General features: G+C 38.3%; 1 protein-coding gene across 5 annotated transcripts in view; it reads left to right on the top strand.

Annotated features, from left to right (window-relative positions):
- The window catches only part of ARK2N (arkadia (RNF111) N-terminal like PKA signaling regulator 2N), an 85,609-nt gene that overhangs the window by 55,080 nt on the left and 16,014 nt on the right, over positions 1-14,515 (top strand). For 4 of the 5 annotated variants that reach the window (XM_007197190.3, XM_007197189.3, XM_057526253.1 and 1 more), the window contains 2 exons: positions 2,520-2,702; positions 13,718-13,844. In XM_007197190.3, coding sequence (XP_007197252.2) covers positions 2,520-2,702; positions 13,718-13,844 — 310 coding nt within the window. The remainder of the gene's footprint in view (positions 1-2,519; positions 2,703-13,717; positions 13,845-14,515) is intronic. The other variant, XM_007197195.3, reaches the window with a different exon arrangement.

Below are 14,515 nucleotides of genomic sequence, written 5' to 3'. Positions count from 1 at the left end.
TCCTGTAATGAATTGGTAGAGTCAAACTGGAAGTGTAGATAGCTGCTTCTGTTATTAATATGCTGAGTTTTTCTAGCTCCTCCTCAGTGGTTTGATTTTATTTTTTCCTTCAAGAGATACTTATTTTAAAAGGATCTTACCTGTCTCTTAATTCTGCTGTGTAGCAAGAATCGTGTTTTAAAAGGATATCATAAATTGTCCCCATCAGTTAGCTAATATTCACACTTAGTGGTTCAAAGTCCAAGCCCTGAGGCTAAGTGCTTTAAACATATTTAATTTTGGTTTGCTAATAATAAGTGTAAGGTGACCTTGGAAAACAAGATCCTTAATTGTGGTTTCTTGTTGGAAGGCAGAGTTGGAAAGGCAGCCTTTCCTTTACTTTATTAAAGTTGGTTTAGTACTGACTTGTCATTGTTTGAATATACTAGATATAAAAATTGACAGTGATAATTTATTTTAATTTTTAAGTATAATTAAAATGTGAAAATATTACTGTCTTTGTTTATGATGAATACTAAATTTAAGCTAAGCTATAAGGTGTGCTGTTTGGAAATATGGAAGATACAAGAATGAAGCCAGATAACAAGTTTATGCTTGTATATCCTACTGATGAAGACTTTCAGACAAGTTATTTCCATGGGTAGGTGATGTTACTCTGCATGTACATATACACTTATACTTTTTGCATGATTTCACATGTAGGAGTGGTACAATTTTGACTTGACTGTTGACCTGTTGCCTCAATTTGGTGGTTGTGGTGGGGGGAATGTGAGGGCAAGAGGTTGTGAATGGTATTTGTGATATAAATTTTAAAATAAATCACTTTTTTTTTCAAACACAAAACACTTAATAAAGCCCTTTTAAAAACAGAACATTTGGTCAAATAGTCAATATTGTACTTGACCCTCATATCTTCTGCAACCAAATATTTGGACATCACACAGTATCTTGATTCCATAATAATCATTTTGAACTCTGACGAGAACTCCATAAATGTTACAGCTTTCTTTTCTTTTTTAGAAAAGAAAAACCTCAAACATGAACCAGTGTTTTGCTATTTGATCTAAAACCCATTACTAACTGATACTGAGGCCACACTGTTGAATTTTATGAACATGATTTACCCTTTTGGGAATTGGAAATTATTCTTAAGTAGTCAACTGAAATTGTCATGATCGTCAGAATTTCATATTGTGATATGTCTGTTCCTTATACGGTGGCACTTAACAACTCATTTACTTTTATGTTTGGTCATTTTTTATTTTAAAAATGTTGCTACATAAACCTGTGGTTTGGGAACTTAGTTTTAAGGGATAAGTACCCCAAGTGTGTGTTCCATGTTTTGTTTAGTGACAGTTTACACAATGGATGTTTGTATTAAAACAGTAATCCTTCATTGTGTTCTATTTTAATGATTCGTTGGCATATGTATTCCTTCATAGTCAAGAGTTTAATAAAATAGGTCTGTTTAATGTTAATTTGTTGGATGATATTAAAAAATCTTTATGGAAATAAGTGATTTGCTTGCACTTCATAAATAGCTGTTGGGGGAGGAAAAGCATTTTATTTTAAAATGGCAGTAGTAAGGGATGTGTTTCATAGTTGACTGAAAACTTTATTTTTGCTTTTATATTAGAAAAGGGTAGCATTTTAAAGCATGTATCTATTCTACAAGCATGAATATTGAATTATTTTAGCATGAATCACTGCAGTGTAATTACTTCAGAGCTCAGCTGCCATTTTCAGCTAGCTAGGGTGATTTGGAGGTAGAAGGGATCTCTTTTTTCTAAGAATTTTAATATCTTCCTCTCAAATAACCCATAAGGTTGTGTATCATTTCCTTGGAGTGTGAACTGGTTGTTTTTCTCAGGGAAAAGAAAATAGAAATATCCCTCATAAGACATCCAAAGCAAAATCCTGAAGATGGATTTCATGAGCATTATCTTTTTGTAGAATATTGTAAGATGCATAACATCCCTATTATTATAAAAGAGCTTTACTGGAAATAGATGTCGGTCAAGTAGAGCTCTTAAAGTAGGAAAATATATATTTGATTTTCTTCTCTGAATCTATTAGGGACTTCTAGTATTAGCTACTAAGAGGAAGAAACTAGATTCATTCTCTTAAAAATATAAATTGAGCTTAATAGTTTGCATCAGTGTTTTTCTTTAAAAAATCAGTTTCACTTTCTCTGTAGAGTCTTCCCCTTTTTCTTAATCTTTTGCTCTTTAGGAGAATGACAGGAATTCAGTGTAACTTTTGTTCAGTATAGTCTTGTCTTTGTTCTTCATAATAACACCCTTTTTCCTTCTTCCCAAATGTGTCCCTCATCTTTGTAAGCTCGGGTTATCTCTTTCATTTTCATATCATGTACAAAATATTAGATTGTATAAAGTGCAGCTTTTCTGACCATGTAGAATCATAAGATAAAGACAACTGGCATTTAGGGGGCTCTTAGTTGCAGAAGTATTTTTCACCCCACAAGTTAGATACAAGTATACATTTTCTTTCCTCCCTAGATGGACCTCCAGTTGTAGCTCATTATGATATGTCTGACACCAGCTCTGAGCCAGAAGTGGTAAATGTGGACAATTTATTGGCGGCTGCAGTAGTTCAAGAGCACAGTAATTCTGTAGGAGGCCAGGACACAGGAGCTACCTGGAGGACCAGCGGGCTTCTAGAGGAGCTGAATGCGGAGGCAGGTTGGTCTCCCTTCCCCCTCACCCCTTTCTCTGATGGTATAGTATGCATGTGTCCTGGCAGCTATTTTCCTTGCTGAGGAGAGCAGGCCAGCTAAGAGACATCTGGCATTAGATGATTGTGGCTTCCAGGGTGCCCTTTATAACAGAAAAGATTTGGGTAGCATGTCATTCGTCTTTCCTAATCACAAGAAAGCAAAAATGAGAATATCTAAGACAAATTGTAGGCATCGGTAGATTTCAGTATATGTACTTCTTGAGTTAAAAATGCCTAACATGTAAAAATTACCCAGATGACCTGATACTACCTCCCACCCCCACCCGCAATCCCATCCCCACTTCTCAGTGGTTTCACTCGCTTATGGACCTTGTAGTTTGGGGAGGGAGCTGTTACAATTTGCCCTGTGAGGCTGTTGCAGTGCAGTGCTGCACTGTTTCTTCTGTCTCTCAGTGTGCAGTGTCCCTGTTAATTCCTTTACAGTTGTTCTCATTTTGTCTTTTCCAACTCCTTTCTTTCCATTGCTGTCTCTGTTATCTCAGGAAAATCTCTCTCTGTCTTGCATTGTTTATCTTGCTTCTGTGATGATTCTTAAGAGTGATATTTTATTCTCTAAGAAACCTATTGCTGTTACCTTTGAAAACCTTGCACAGTGCCTCCAAGTCTCCTTCATTATGTTCCTCAAAACTCTTTCTTCCAACATTCTTTCTAATTTAAACCTTTTTCTAAAAGTACTAGTGCTTTTAGAAAAGTTTAGGAAAAGAGGTAGAGGGGATTGAGAGACAGACTGCTCATGTAGTGTGTATTTTCTTTAGTGTCATAGAAAGATTATAGTTTACTAGTTAAATTATAAATTGTGTTGGCTTAATAACTACCTAAAATATTATTTTTATGGGAAATGAGTTTTGTATTACAAAAATAACTGGGTTATAATTTAGAACTTTTTATATTGAAATTGTTAGGAAGTAAAAGGGGAGACAGAACTCCACAGATCATTGTCATTAATTCTTCATTTCATAATCTTTGATTGAAACTGAATAAAAAAGTTTCTCTTATTTGTTGAGCTTCTGATTAATTTATTGTGACTAATTTTGGAACAGGACCTGGATTTAGTTTTAACTGTGTTGTGACTGCTAACTGCCTATTTAACCTTGGATAAGGTGATTCTCCTCTGGACTTCAGTTTTTATATGTATAAATACTTAATTTGCCCAACAAGGATCTTTTAAGTATTTATTAATGTGTATAAGTACTTTGAAAAGAATTAAGTAGTAATACTTTATATCAAAGGGGAGTAGTTTATCTTAATTTTCATCCATTGACAGTTAAGTGATCCTTTCTACTTCATCTTTACTACCCTGTTTCCTTAGTCTTGCCATGAGATGTAGACCACTTTATAGTAAATTCTTAGGAAAAATATGAACAAATACTTTTTGTTTTTTTCTTTTCATACAGAGAATTTTAATATTAGTTTGAACTATATAGGATTGTTAATATTTGACTTTCTCATCTACAACAAATTTAGCAGTTTAATATGAGTTAACCTAAAAGTGCAAGGTTTGGGGTGTTACAGTATCATTAAAGTCACTAGCATTGGGTGGGGGGAGCATCACATTTTCAGATTCAAGTAATTGTTAGCTTGATTATTTAAAAATACCACCAGGCTTTGGTGCTTAGCTCTAAGCTCTAAGAAATGAAACATGGCAAAAATATTTGAGGAGGGAAACAGCCCCTCTCTACTCCAAAGCTCCCCTGAATTTGCTATTTAATGTCTGATATTCCTGTGTATTCCTCCATACTTCTACTGCATTTGTTTTGTATCTGTAAACAAGCATGTTTTAATACTAATTAGTATTACATAGAAGGTAATCATTTGCAACTCGCTTTTTTAGTTCAACATGTTGTGAAGTTTGTTCTTGTTGATGTGTTGCTATAGTTCATTTACTTTTTACTGCGATTTAGTATTCCAGTGTATGACTATATCATAATAGACTTACCCAATCTTTTCTTGGACATTTAGGGTACTATTCCAAATGATGCTGCCATTGACATTTCCTGTACATGTATCTTGGTACATGTGTAGAGAAAGCACATGTGTGTGCTTTCTCTCTATATTACAAATCATGTGTAGATTTTTGTATATTGTAGGACGTGGACATCACTGTTCAAGAGATCCCCATGATATTTTCTTATGAAGCCATTTATTGGCTCATTCAAAGTTTTTTTTTTTTTTTTATATCTAACATGCAGGTCTGTGAGTAATAAATAAAACTTAATAATACACTGTAGTCTTGATGTAATTGTCATAGTGGGAACCCATTTTGTGAATTTGAATATACTTACCATATCATAACAAAATGTTCATAGAATTTATTCTCAATTGCCAGTTTATAGTTTTGATACTTGGAGTATTAGTATCAATTAGATGGTCATTCTTGAGTTTGGAGTTTAAGATAAATGTTGTAATGGTTAATCCGAGTCTTCCTTCTCTCCCTCCCAATAAAATAAAAACCCAGTCACTGAACTAATTAATTAATAGCAGCAGTGGCTAATTGATAGCAGCATCTCAGACCAGGTCTACAGTCCCACTCCATTTAGAATCACATAAGCAATCATTAGGGATAGAGTAGCTTATCTCTTTTTCTAAGCAATTAGATGATGTTCTTGTATGCAAAATAGTTTTTACTGTTTAGTTTTAGTTTAAACCAAGGAAAAAGAGTTGAAATTAGGAAAGCCATTGGTCAAGAAATCTTTCTGACCCAGAAAACTTTCTGAACTTTCCATTTCAGCTCTTGCCGTATGTTTACTCTTTCTCACTTGATGCTAGAAGTGGACAGTATAGTGGGTGGCAGCCTGCTGCCAGCAAACAGCCTAATTTTGAACCAGCAGCCACTTGCAGACTGTGTGACTTCAGGTAAATTATGTAGAGCCTCAGTTTTCCCTATCTACAAAACTTGGATAAAACTAGTATCCACCCCAAGAGGTTATTATACTGTTACGTGAAATAACATATAATGTGCTTCGTATAGGATGAAGTACACAGCAGGCCCTCAGGAATGCTAACTGGCATTATGTTAATATATTTAGGCTGAAGTGGACTAAGGAAGTGATTAATGGACCCAGTCAGTGGATTTCTAATTTATTCTCCTGCCCTGGAATGAGTTGCTCTTGGTGCAGTATTTCCTAAACTTTGCCTGAGCATAGAAATTACCTGGAGTGCTTATAAATATTCAAACTCCTAGATTTCTCCCTGAAAATCTTGTAAATAGATCTGAAATGGGGTCTGGGAATCTGTTATTAATAACTTTTGCATCGGACATGTTTAGGAAACTGTACCAGTATATCTGAAAATAGCTTAATTTTTGTTTATTGCTAATAATAGCTCACTGTAAACATAAATGTAGATGAGGCCAAAAGAAGCAGACGTCTGAAGTACTTTTGGTGTGGAAGGCTTATAATCATTACACTAAATTTATTTAGAGGTCCTCCCTCCCTGGAAATTAAAAATTCTAAACAAATGATCTCATTTTTTCCATCAGCCTTCTTATTAAGAAGGTAGACTATGAGCATTTTCCCCATCCTTAAAATAGGTCTGGTAATCTTGATTTGTCCGTAATACAAGCTTAGTTGTAGTGAAGAGAAAAAAATCTTGGGTTTCCTGTTCTTAGAGTAGGGCTTTTTATGGTCAGACCAGAATGACCATGTTTCTATTGTTAGCACTATTATTTTTTAATATGTTTGTTTATTTATTTATGGCTGTGTTAGGTCTGCGTTGCTGCACGCGGGCTTTCTCTAGTTGCAGTGAGTGGGGGCTACTCTTTGTTGCTGTGCGCGGGCTTCTCATTGTGGTGGCTTCTCTTGCTGCGGAGCAGGGGCTCTAGGTGCGCGGGTTTCAGTAGTTGTGGCATGTGGGCTCAGTAGTGGTGGCTTGGAGGCTCTAGAGCACAGGCTCAGTAGTTGTGGTGCATGGGCTTAGTTGCTCCGCGGCATGTGAGATCTTCCTGGATCAGGGCTCGAACCTGTGTCCCCTGCATTGGCAGGTGGATTCTTAACCCCTGCACCACCAGGGAAGCCCTCTATTGTTAGCACTTTAAAATCATTGTATCAGGTCTTGTGAAGGAGATCAAGTTTCCTCTTGTTCAGCTGGCACATGTGGACTGTAAGATTTTAGATTTCTGATCTCCTTTTCTCCCACTTTCTAAAGTTTTTAATATTTTTGTTGAAAAAATTTAACACGGTAATAATTTGTTTGCTTTAAAGCTAAATGAGTAGTGATTTAAGATAGTAATCTTTTTTATAGCTAGCATGCCACTGTCATCCAGTATGTAGTAATTTTATATACTTCAAATAGTCTTAGGACTAGTTCTTAGTAGATATATGATTTAAAAAGAAAATGTTTGCCATGATAATTTAATCACTACCTTTTCTACTTTTTGATTTATTTATGTGTTGAAAAGATCTGTAGTGGGAGGACAAAAATTTAGAATTTTCTTATAGAGTGAAAGCAGTTATCTTTCCAAAGAGCTACACAGGGAAAGACACAGAGACAACCAGCTGCCACAATAACTAAATATAAATCCTTTGCTTTATTTTCAGTTTAATATATGGTAATTGTGGTGTTTACACTTTTTCTACAGAGCTTATTCTTGTTCTAGAATAGGAGTAGATTGCTACCACTGACAGTATTTGAAGAACCTTATGACATCTTTGACTCGCTTTTGTGTATGCTTTAGGCACTGCTCTGCCATTGGATTCCTTTCAGGTCAAGGGAGGCTGGTGCAGTGTGGGTATGGCCCAAAGGCCAGAAGAGTGTTGGGCTCTGCACTAGAGCTTCCAAAAGAATGTGTGACTTGCTGAAGAGGGTTACATTGAGAGAAAAGGACTAATTGTCCTGGCTCTGAAATAGAGGAGGGGATGCATTCCTGGCTGTTGGAGAATGCCATGGTGTCTCTTATAGAGCATGGGATCCCCCAGATTTGGTGTGGATCCCAGCTGACTTGTTACCTGAGTGGCACATTTTATTTAATGGCTCTGAGAGGAAATGTGGTAGAACACTCACATCATTAGTCTAGAGTTGTTAACACTCACCAGGAAATTTGTACCCTCCCACTCCATCTCACCCCCCGCCCTGCCCGCCTCCCCTGTTTTATCTTATACTGACTTTTAGACCAAGCAATAAAGATAATGGCTACAAGAGCAGACTCTGATTTTAAGTGATCAGTTTTAGAGCATCATACAGGTTCTTTAACAAAACTAAATGCCAGCAAGTTTGGATTATAAATTTTATGGCCAAAATTGCACCGCCAAAATGGTTTGGATTGATCTGATAATGTAAAAGCAATATGTAAATTATTAGTTTCTGAATACATAATGGATGAATAAAGTTAGAAGAATCTTAAATTTTGGTGATAGTTAACTTGCTTTTCCTTTTTTTTTAAGATTTAAAAAAAATATTTATTTTATTTATTATTATTTATTTTTTGGCTGCGTTGGGTCTTCGTTGCTGCGCGCAGGTTTTCTCTAGTTGCGGCGAGCGGGGGCTACTCTTCATTGTGGTGCACAGGCTTCTCATTGCAGTGGCTTCTCTTATTGCAGACCACGGGCTCTAGGCACATGGGCTTCACTAGTTGTGGCACGCAGGCTCAGTAGTTGTGGCTCGCGGGCTCTAGAGCGCATCAGTAGTTGTGGTGCACGGGCTTAGTCGCTCCGAGGCATGTGGGATCTTGCCGGACCAGGGCTTGAACCCATGTCCCCTGCATTGGCAGGCAGATTCTTAACCACCGCGCCACCAGGGATGGCTTTTCTTAAGATACAAAATTATGAGCAAAAGTAGCATAGTAATTTTTCAATTTGTCCCTCTTTAAAAAAGAAAAAGGCAGAGTGATGATACTTCCTGATCTGAAATGAGGCTATGTAGGTGATAGGGTCAGGATGAGGGGCCTAATCAATGAAGACTCGTTATTTGGAAATATTGATGACTGAGACATTTCACAGAACATTCCGCACATTGGAATTATAAATTAGAACTGTGAAAATAGAGCTGGGCACAGAGCTACTAGGAATTAACTAATTCTGTCATGTTCTTGTTGTGTTTTCTTAATTTCTGTTGTTTAAAAGCATTGAATAATCAAGGAAGAAGAGTTTGGTTATAGCAACCATGACTTCTTACAATTTGCCTTTTTAGTTTGGTTTGATTCAATTAGCTTCTTTATTTTTAGGCTGGTTAGGGCTGAGCCCCTTGCTGTGAGTCTACCACAGGGGGTTTTAAGTGTCTCTTGGGGCTCTCTACTCTTTGCTTTAGTGAGTAGGCATGGAGAGCTTGGGGGTGGCTGTCCATACAAATAATGCGCATTCATATAATAATGAGTAATAGTGATAGCAGGACTTAAAGTGGAGAGGGGAAGGAGAGAGGTGGAAGAAAGAAAGAAACTAAGTGCCAATAATGTTTCACATTGAGGGAAACTTCTAGAGTGAAAGGAAGACTTCTTGGAAGATAAGGACTGCTGGTGTTGGTACATGAGGATGGAGGACAGTAATTTGTAAGTGATCCTGATCCCCAACCTGAGGTATAGGAGTCAGAGGCCTGCAGGGGAGGCAGCATTTTCAGGAAAGTCAGGTTTCCACAAGGAGGTGAAGAGAAGGTTCAGTGCCGTTTTCCATAGACCTGGCATTCCAGAGGGCAGTGGAGTGGAAAAATTGTAGGAAGGGAGTAGTAGGTGGCTGGAGCAAAGGAGAATAACAACTGAGTAGGGGACAAGACAGACAAATGGATGGTCCCAGAGGGTTGTATATTTTGTGGGTGGCGAGGAGGGTGGAAGTACGTTTTACTTCTCATAACCATTGGTTTTCCTCCTACCTCTTCCTAATGCTTTCTCATTTCGCACTGGTGGCGTTTTTGGACTCATACTGTTACTTCCACTGCACTATTCCTCTACCTCATTGAACCTATCACCCAGTCCTTTTTCAGCTCCCCCTAGCTGCATTTCTTTCCCTATCTAGCATATGTTAAGCCCAACTCTCCTTTACCGATATCCTCAGCTCCTCGTATAGTTGGCTTTCCTGTTGTACCCATCTGGCCACGTCTGATCTCTGGATGCACACTCACAGCCTTTATCCACACTGGAGATGATTTTTCATGTAGTTGGAAAGTTGTGGGTCATATTAACTTCTTAATCTGCAATCTCATCCTGGCTCTCAGTGCTGCCCAGCACCTTCCCCCTTTCCTTAGGCAGCATTCTTTCTTCACAGTGGCTACTTCACTTTTCTAAACCAACTCTGCTGCCCTACCCACACCTGTGCTCTGCAGATGGCCTTTCTACATTCTTTACAGATCAAGATTACCTCAGCTTTCTGCCATCAAAGCTATTCTCTGCCTTTTTTTCTAAATATGGCCAGTAAAAATACTACATGCACATACACATCCCCCTCCCTCAAACCCATATTCCTCTCAGTACCGTCTATTGCCTTTTCCTCCATAGCCAGACTTCTTAAAATGTGTCTGCTCTTCCTTCCCTTCCGTCCTTCTTCGGCTTGCTTTGCTACATTAGCTTCAGACCCATCATTCCTCTGAGGTTCCCCTGGCCAAGGTCATGTATGGTCATCTTATCACCAATTCTAGTGGCCTCTACTTAGTTCCTCCTCTTATTGTGCCTCTGTATTGGGCATTGTTAAGCACTTCTTCCTAGAAATGCTCTTTTTATGGTGCCCTGGCTTCATATCTTCAGATTTTCTTTCTCTGTCTCTTGCTGAACCTTGGTGAGCTCCTCTTTCTGTGCCCATCCCTTAATTATTGGTGTTATCAAGGTTCTGTTCTAAGCCCCCTTCACTCCTCTGGATGACCTTTATCTCCCCACCTATTGGGAGGACTTACCAAATCTGTTATTTCCTCTCTAGACCTCTGACCTGAGCTTTAGAACGGTAGTACCTTCAACTGCCTATTGGACATCTCAAAAGCACATCATCATCCTAAGCAACCACCCTCACATGTTCATTGGTGCACTGAATGGCACTGTATCCAGTTACCTAAATCAGAAACCTAGGCATCGTTTTTACTTTGCCTGATTCCCAACATTACTCACCCTTTGTACTTACAGAAACACAATATTCCTCCTTTTGTTTCTTTTCTAGTTCAGCCATAGTCGTTTCTCACCCAGGAAACTATAGCAGTCTAACTGTTTTCCTTGCCTCCAGTATTTCTTGCCCTGCTACTGGTTCCATTTCCATACTCCAAAAGGAAAAATTTCAAAATACAAAATCAGATCATGTCATTCCTCTGCTGAAATCCTTCATTGGCTTCCTACTTCTCAAGGTCAAGTCCAGGCTCCTTACCCATGATCTGACCTCTGCTGACTTTGCCAGCTCATTTCTCATTACTTTTTTTTTTTTACTACCATTATCCCAAATCTCACCAAACTTCTATACCCTCAAGAGCACACAGTGTTGCTTATGGTACTTCCCTTCACCTGTGCCTACTCTTCCCCGAGAGCTCAGTGTCCTTGATTATCCTCAAGTCCAGGAAACGTTCGTTTTCTCTGTGCACCCAGGGCATTATTATTTACCTCCTATCAGACTAGTTTTCAAGCCATAATGCAATGGACTGCTTTTTTATTATCCCTGACTATATTGTAAGCTCGTTGAGGGTGGAAACTGCCTCCCTTGTTTATTCCCTGTAGTATTCCTGGCACTGAGCACAGTGCACAGCATATCATAAACAACTATTTATTTTAGAAACAAATAGATAAAGTAGACTGTTATAGCTGTGCAAAGCAAGGCTGCTCGAAATACTGAATATGGAGAGGTTGAAGGTTTGGGAAAAAGGGAGTCTATCAATTTGTATTCCTCCATAGCAGTGCAGTAGGAACCATGTGCATGGCGACAGTCTTAACTACAACATTGAAGTAGAAATTGGATAAAAGACTTGGCCGCAAGCAAAGTATTGGAGTCAGAGCAAGAATCTAGGTATACCAAATCCAGACTTAACCAATTCCACTTAAGTAACCACCCTAGATTTAACAAAACTGGGTTTTGTCTGGTGGATGCCACCTTTTCTATGCTTGTAGGGTTCAACACCACTGCCCACACCACGTAGAATCCTATCTAGATTATTTTTTAATACAGAAGGTTAACAAGCCTATGCAGACTGTAATACAATCTCAATCACCAGTTGTACCTAGAAGCCTTTTTAATCTTCTGTTTTCTCATATGTGCATCATTTTCAATTGAAGAAAAAAAGTAAAAATAATATTAAAGAATTGTAAAAAAGACCCACAATCATATTCAAATTTGATTACTTTTCATAGCTTTTAACTAGCCCATACATATTTTTATCTTGTTATATGTAACTCTTTGTATGCTGTACATACACTTTTCCCAAATTTCTACATAGCACTCCAGTGACTATTGTTTGACATCATGACACTTTGCTTATTTAAAGTTTTTTCTGTTAGGCTGAATTCTCAGAGATGGGATTATAGGGTCAGAGAGTGTAAAAATTGTAAGGCTTTTGCTTTGGGATGTCCATGGTTTTCCAAAAGGGTTATGCTAGAAGTTGGCAGGAGCATGAAAGTACAAGGTTTCTTAATGACCTTGAAGCATTGAAGTGAGTGAGGTGAGAGCGGAAGAGAGAGTTGTGTACATAAAATCTTATTTATATTGGTTTAGCTTTTATGATGTGTCACAAGGGATTTTTTTTTAAATAGGGAGAAATAATTTTGTATCAGATGACAATATATTCAAATAAAAATAGCCTTTAGAGTAAATGAAAATTTGTACCTGTTGCAACTCTGTTTATTCCATGTTAACTCCTAGATATTCTAAAATTCATCCTTTTAAGTCAGAACATTCAAGAGCTGAGTACATAGGTTGAATTTTAACCCTTTTTTTTTTTTTTTGGCCCCAACCAGGGATTGAACCCACACCCTCAGCAGTGAAAGCTTGGAGTCCTAACCATTGGACTGCCAGAGAACTCCCTTGGGTCCGATTTTGTCAAATCTACATTCCTTAAGAGAAAATTGTTAAAATTGAGAGAAGATTGTAAAGTCTTTCATAAGGCATCCCAGTATAAATATGATATTAATGATTCTGTTATTTACTCCATTTGTGCCTTTGAGCTTTTTAATTAATTAATTAATTTATTTATGGCTGCGTTGGGTCTTCGTTGCTGCGCGTGGGCTTTTCTCTAGTTGTGGCGAGTGGGGGCTACTCTTCGTTGCAGTGCGCGGGCTTCTCATTGCAGTGGCTTCTTTTGTTGCTGAGCATGGGCTCTAGGCACGCGGGCTTCAGTAGTTGTGGCGCATGGGCTCAGTAGTTGTGGTGCACGGGCTCAGTAGTTGTGGTGCACGGGCTCAGTAGTTGTGGCTCGCAGGCTCCAGAGCGCAGGCTCAGCAGTTGTGGCATACGGGCTTAGTTGCTCCATGGCATGTGGGATCTTCCCGGACCAGGGCTCAAACCCATGTCCCCTGAATTGGCAGGCGGATTCCTAACCACTGCGCCACCAGGGAAGTCCCCTTTTGAGCTTTTCTGGTTTAGAATTTTGTTCTATTAAAATGATAAGCAGTAGAGAACCCCATTGACACCTCTAAGTGGTGGCAAACCTGTCATATGCAGGTCATTTAAAAGCAGACTAGAGTTGAATGCAAAAAGCATTACAGAATGAAGTAGAGTATAATTACAGTTTATATATACCTATAGCTGGATATACATATTTGTCAGAGTACTCCAAAGTTTTTTCTCCTAAGGGATGCGAGTAGAAAGTGAGAGACTTGAAGTTCTTACTTTTATATACGTCCATGTTGTTTCAACATTCATTTAACAATGTGCATGTATTCTGTTTAATAATTTTTTTTTTTTAACAGAACACTGCCCAGTTTCCTTGACATGGGTAACAGTTTCGCGGAGGCAAGCTTTCATGAGGAGATTCTGTTTCAGTGATTAAACTGGGAGGAGAAATCTGTCAGTGAGTTGTTCCTGCTGCTTATAAGGAGTCAAAATGTAGTGCTTATTTTTTTCCCTTTCTCTCTCAGGTCATTTGGATCCAGGATTCCTAGCAAGTGACAAAACATCTGCTGGCAATGCACCACTCAATGAAGAAATTAATATTGCTTCTTCAGATAGTGAAGTGGAGATTGTGGGAGTTCAGGAACATGCAAGGTAGGATATTAATTGGAGAGAAGAAAATGGTATGGCATGCCATGGCATGGCTGGCATGAATGGTGGGGCTATTTCGCAAATTCCTGTGGTTTAAGAAATACATTTTGATTATAGACACGTATGAGCTTCAGAATGTGTTGCATATTGTCTTATATCAAGAACATCTCGGTCAAACATGTATGTGAACCAGAACTAATGTTTGTCTCTTATTTTTAGCAAATGTCTAGGTGGCTTGACTGAGTTTTCTGTTATGGCATAAGTATCACCTTACTCCCCCCCACCCCCAATCCATATTTTCTTGCCTTTCACTTTATCTTGAAATATATTGGGAGCAAATAATTGAGAAATCTGCATTCGACATCATACCTCTTCCTAGAGCACCTCTTTTTTTAACATCTTTATTGGAGTATAATCGCTTTACGTTATTTTGTTAGTTTCTGCTGTATAACAAAGTGAATCAGCTATATGTATACATATATCCCCATATCCCTTCCCTCTTGCACCTCCCTCCCACTCTCCCTATCCCACCCCTCTAGGTGGTCACAAAGCACAAGCTGATCTCCCTGGGCTATGCGGCTGCTTCCCACTAGCTATCTATTTTACATTTGGTAGTGTATATATGTCAGTGCCACTCTCTCACTTCTTCCCAGCTTACCCTTCCCCCTCCCTGT

Source organism: Balaenoptera acutorostrata, chromosome 13, assembly GCF_949987535.1.
Source record: "Balaenoptera acutorostrata chromosome 13, mBalAcu1.1, whole genome shotgun sequence".
Classification (NCBI taxonomy): domain Eukaryota; kingdom Metazoa; phylum Chordata; class Mammalia; order Artiodactyla; family Balaenopteridae; genus Balaenoptera; species Balaenoptera acutorostrata.
The sequence above is the reverse complement of the archived record's forward strand: the minus strand, read 5'-3'. Positions and strand labels throughout refer to the sequence as shown.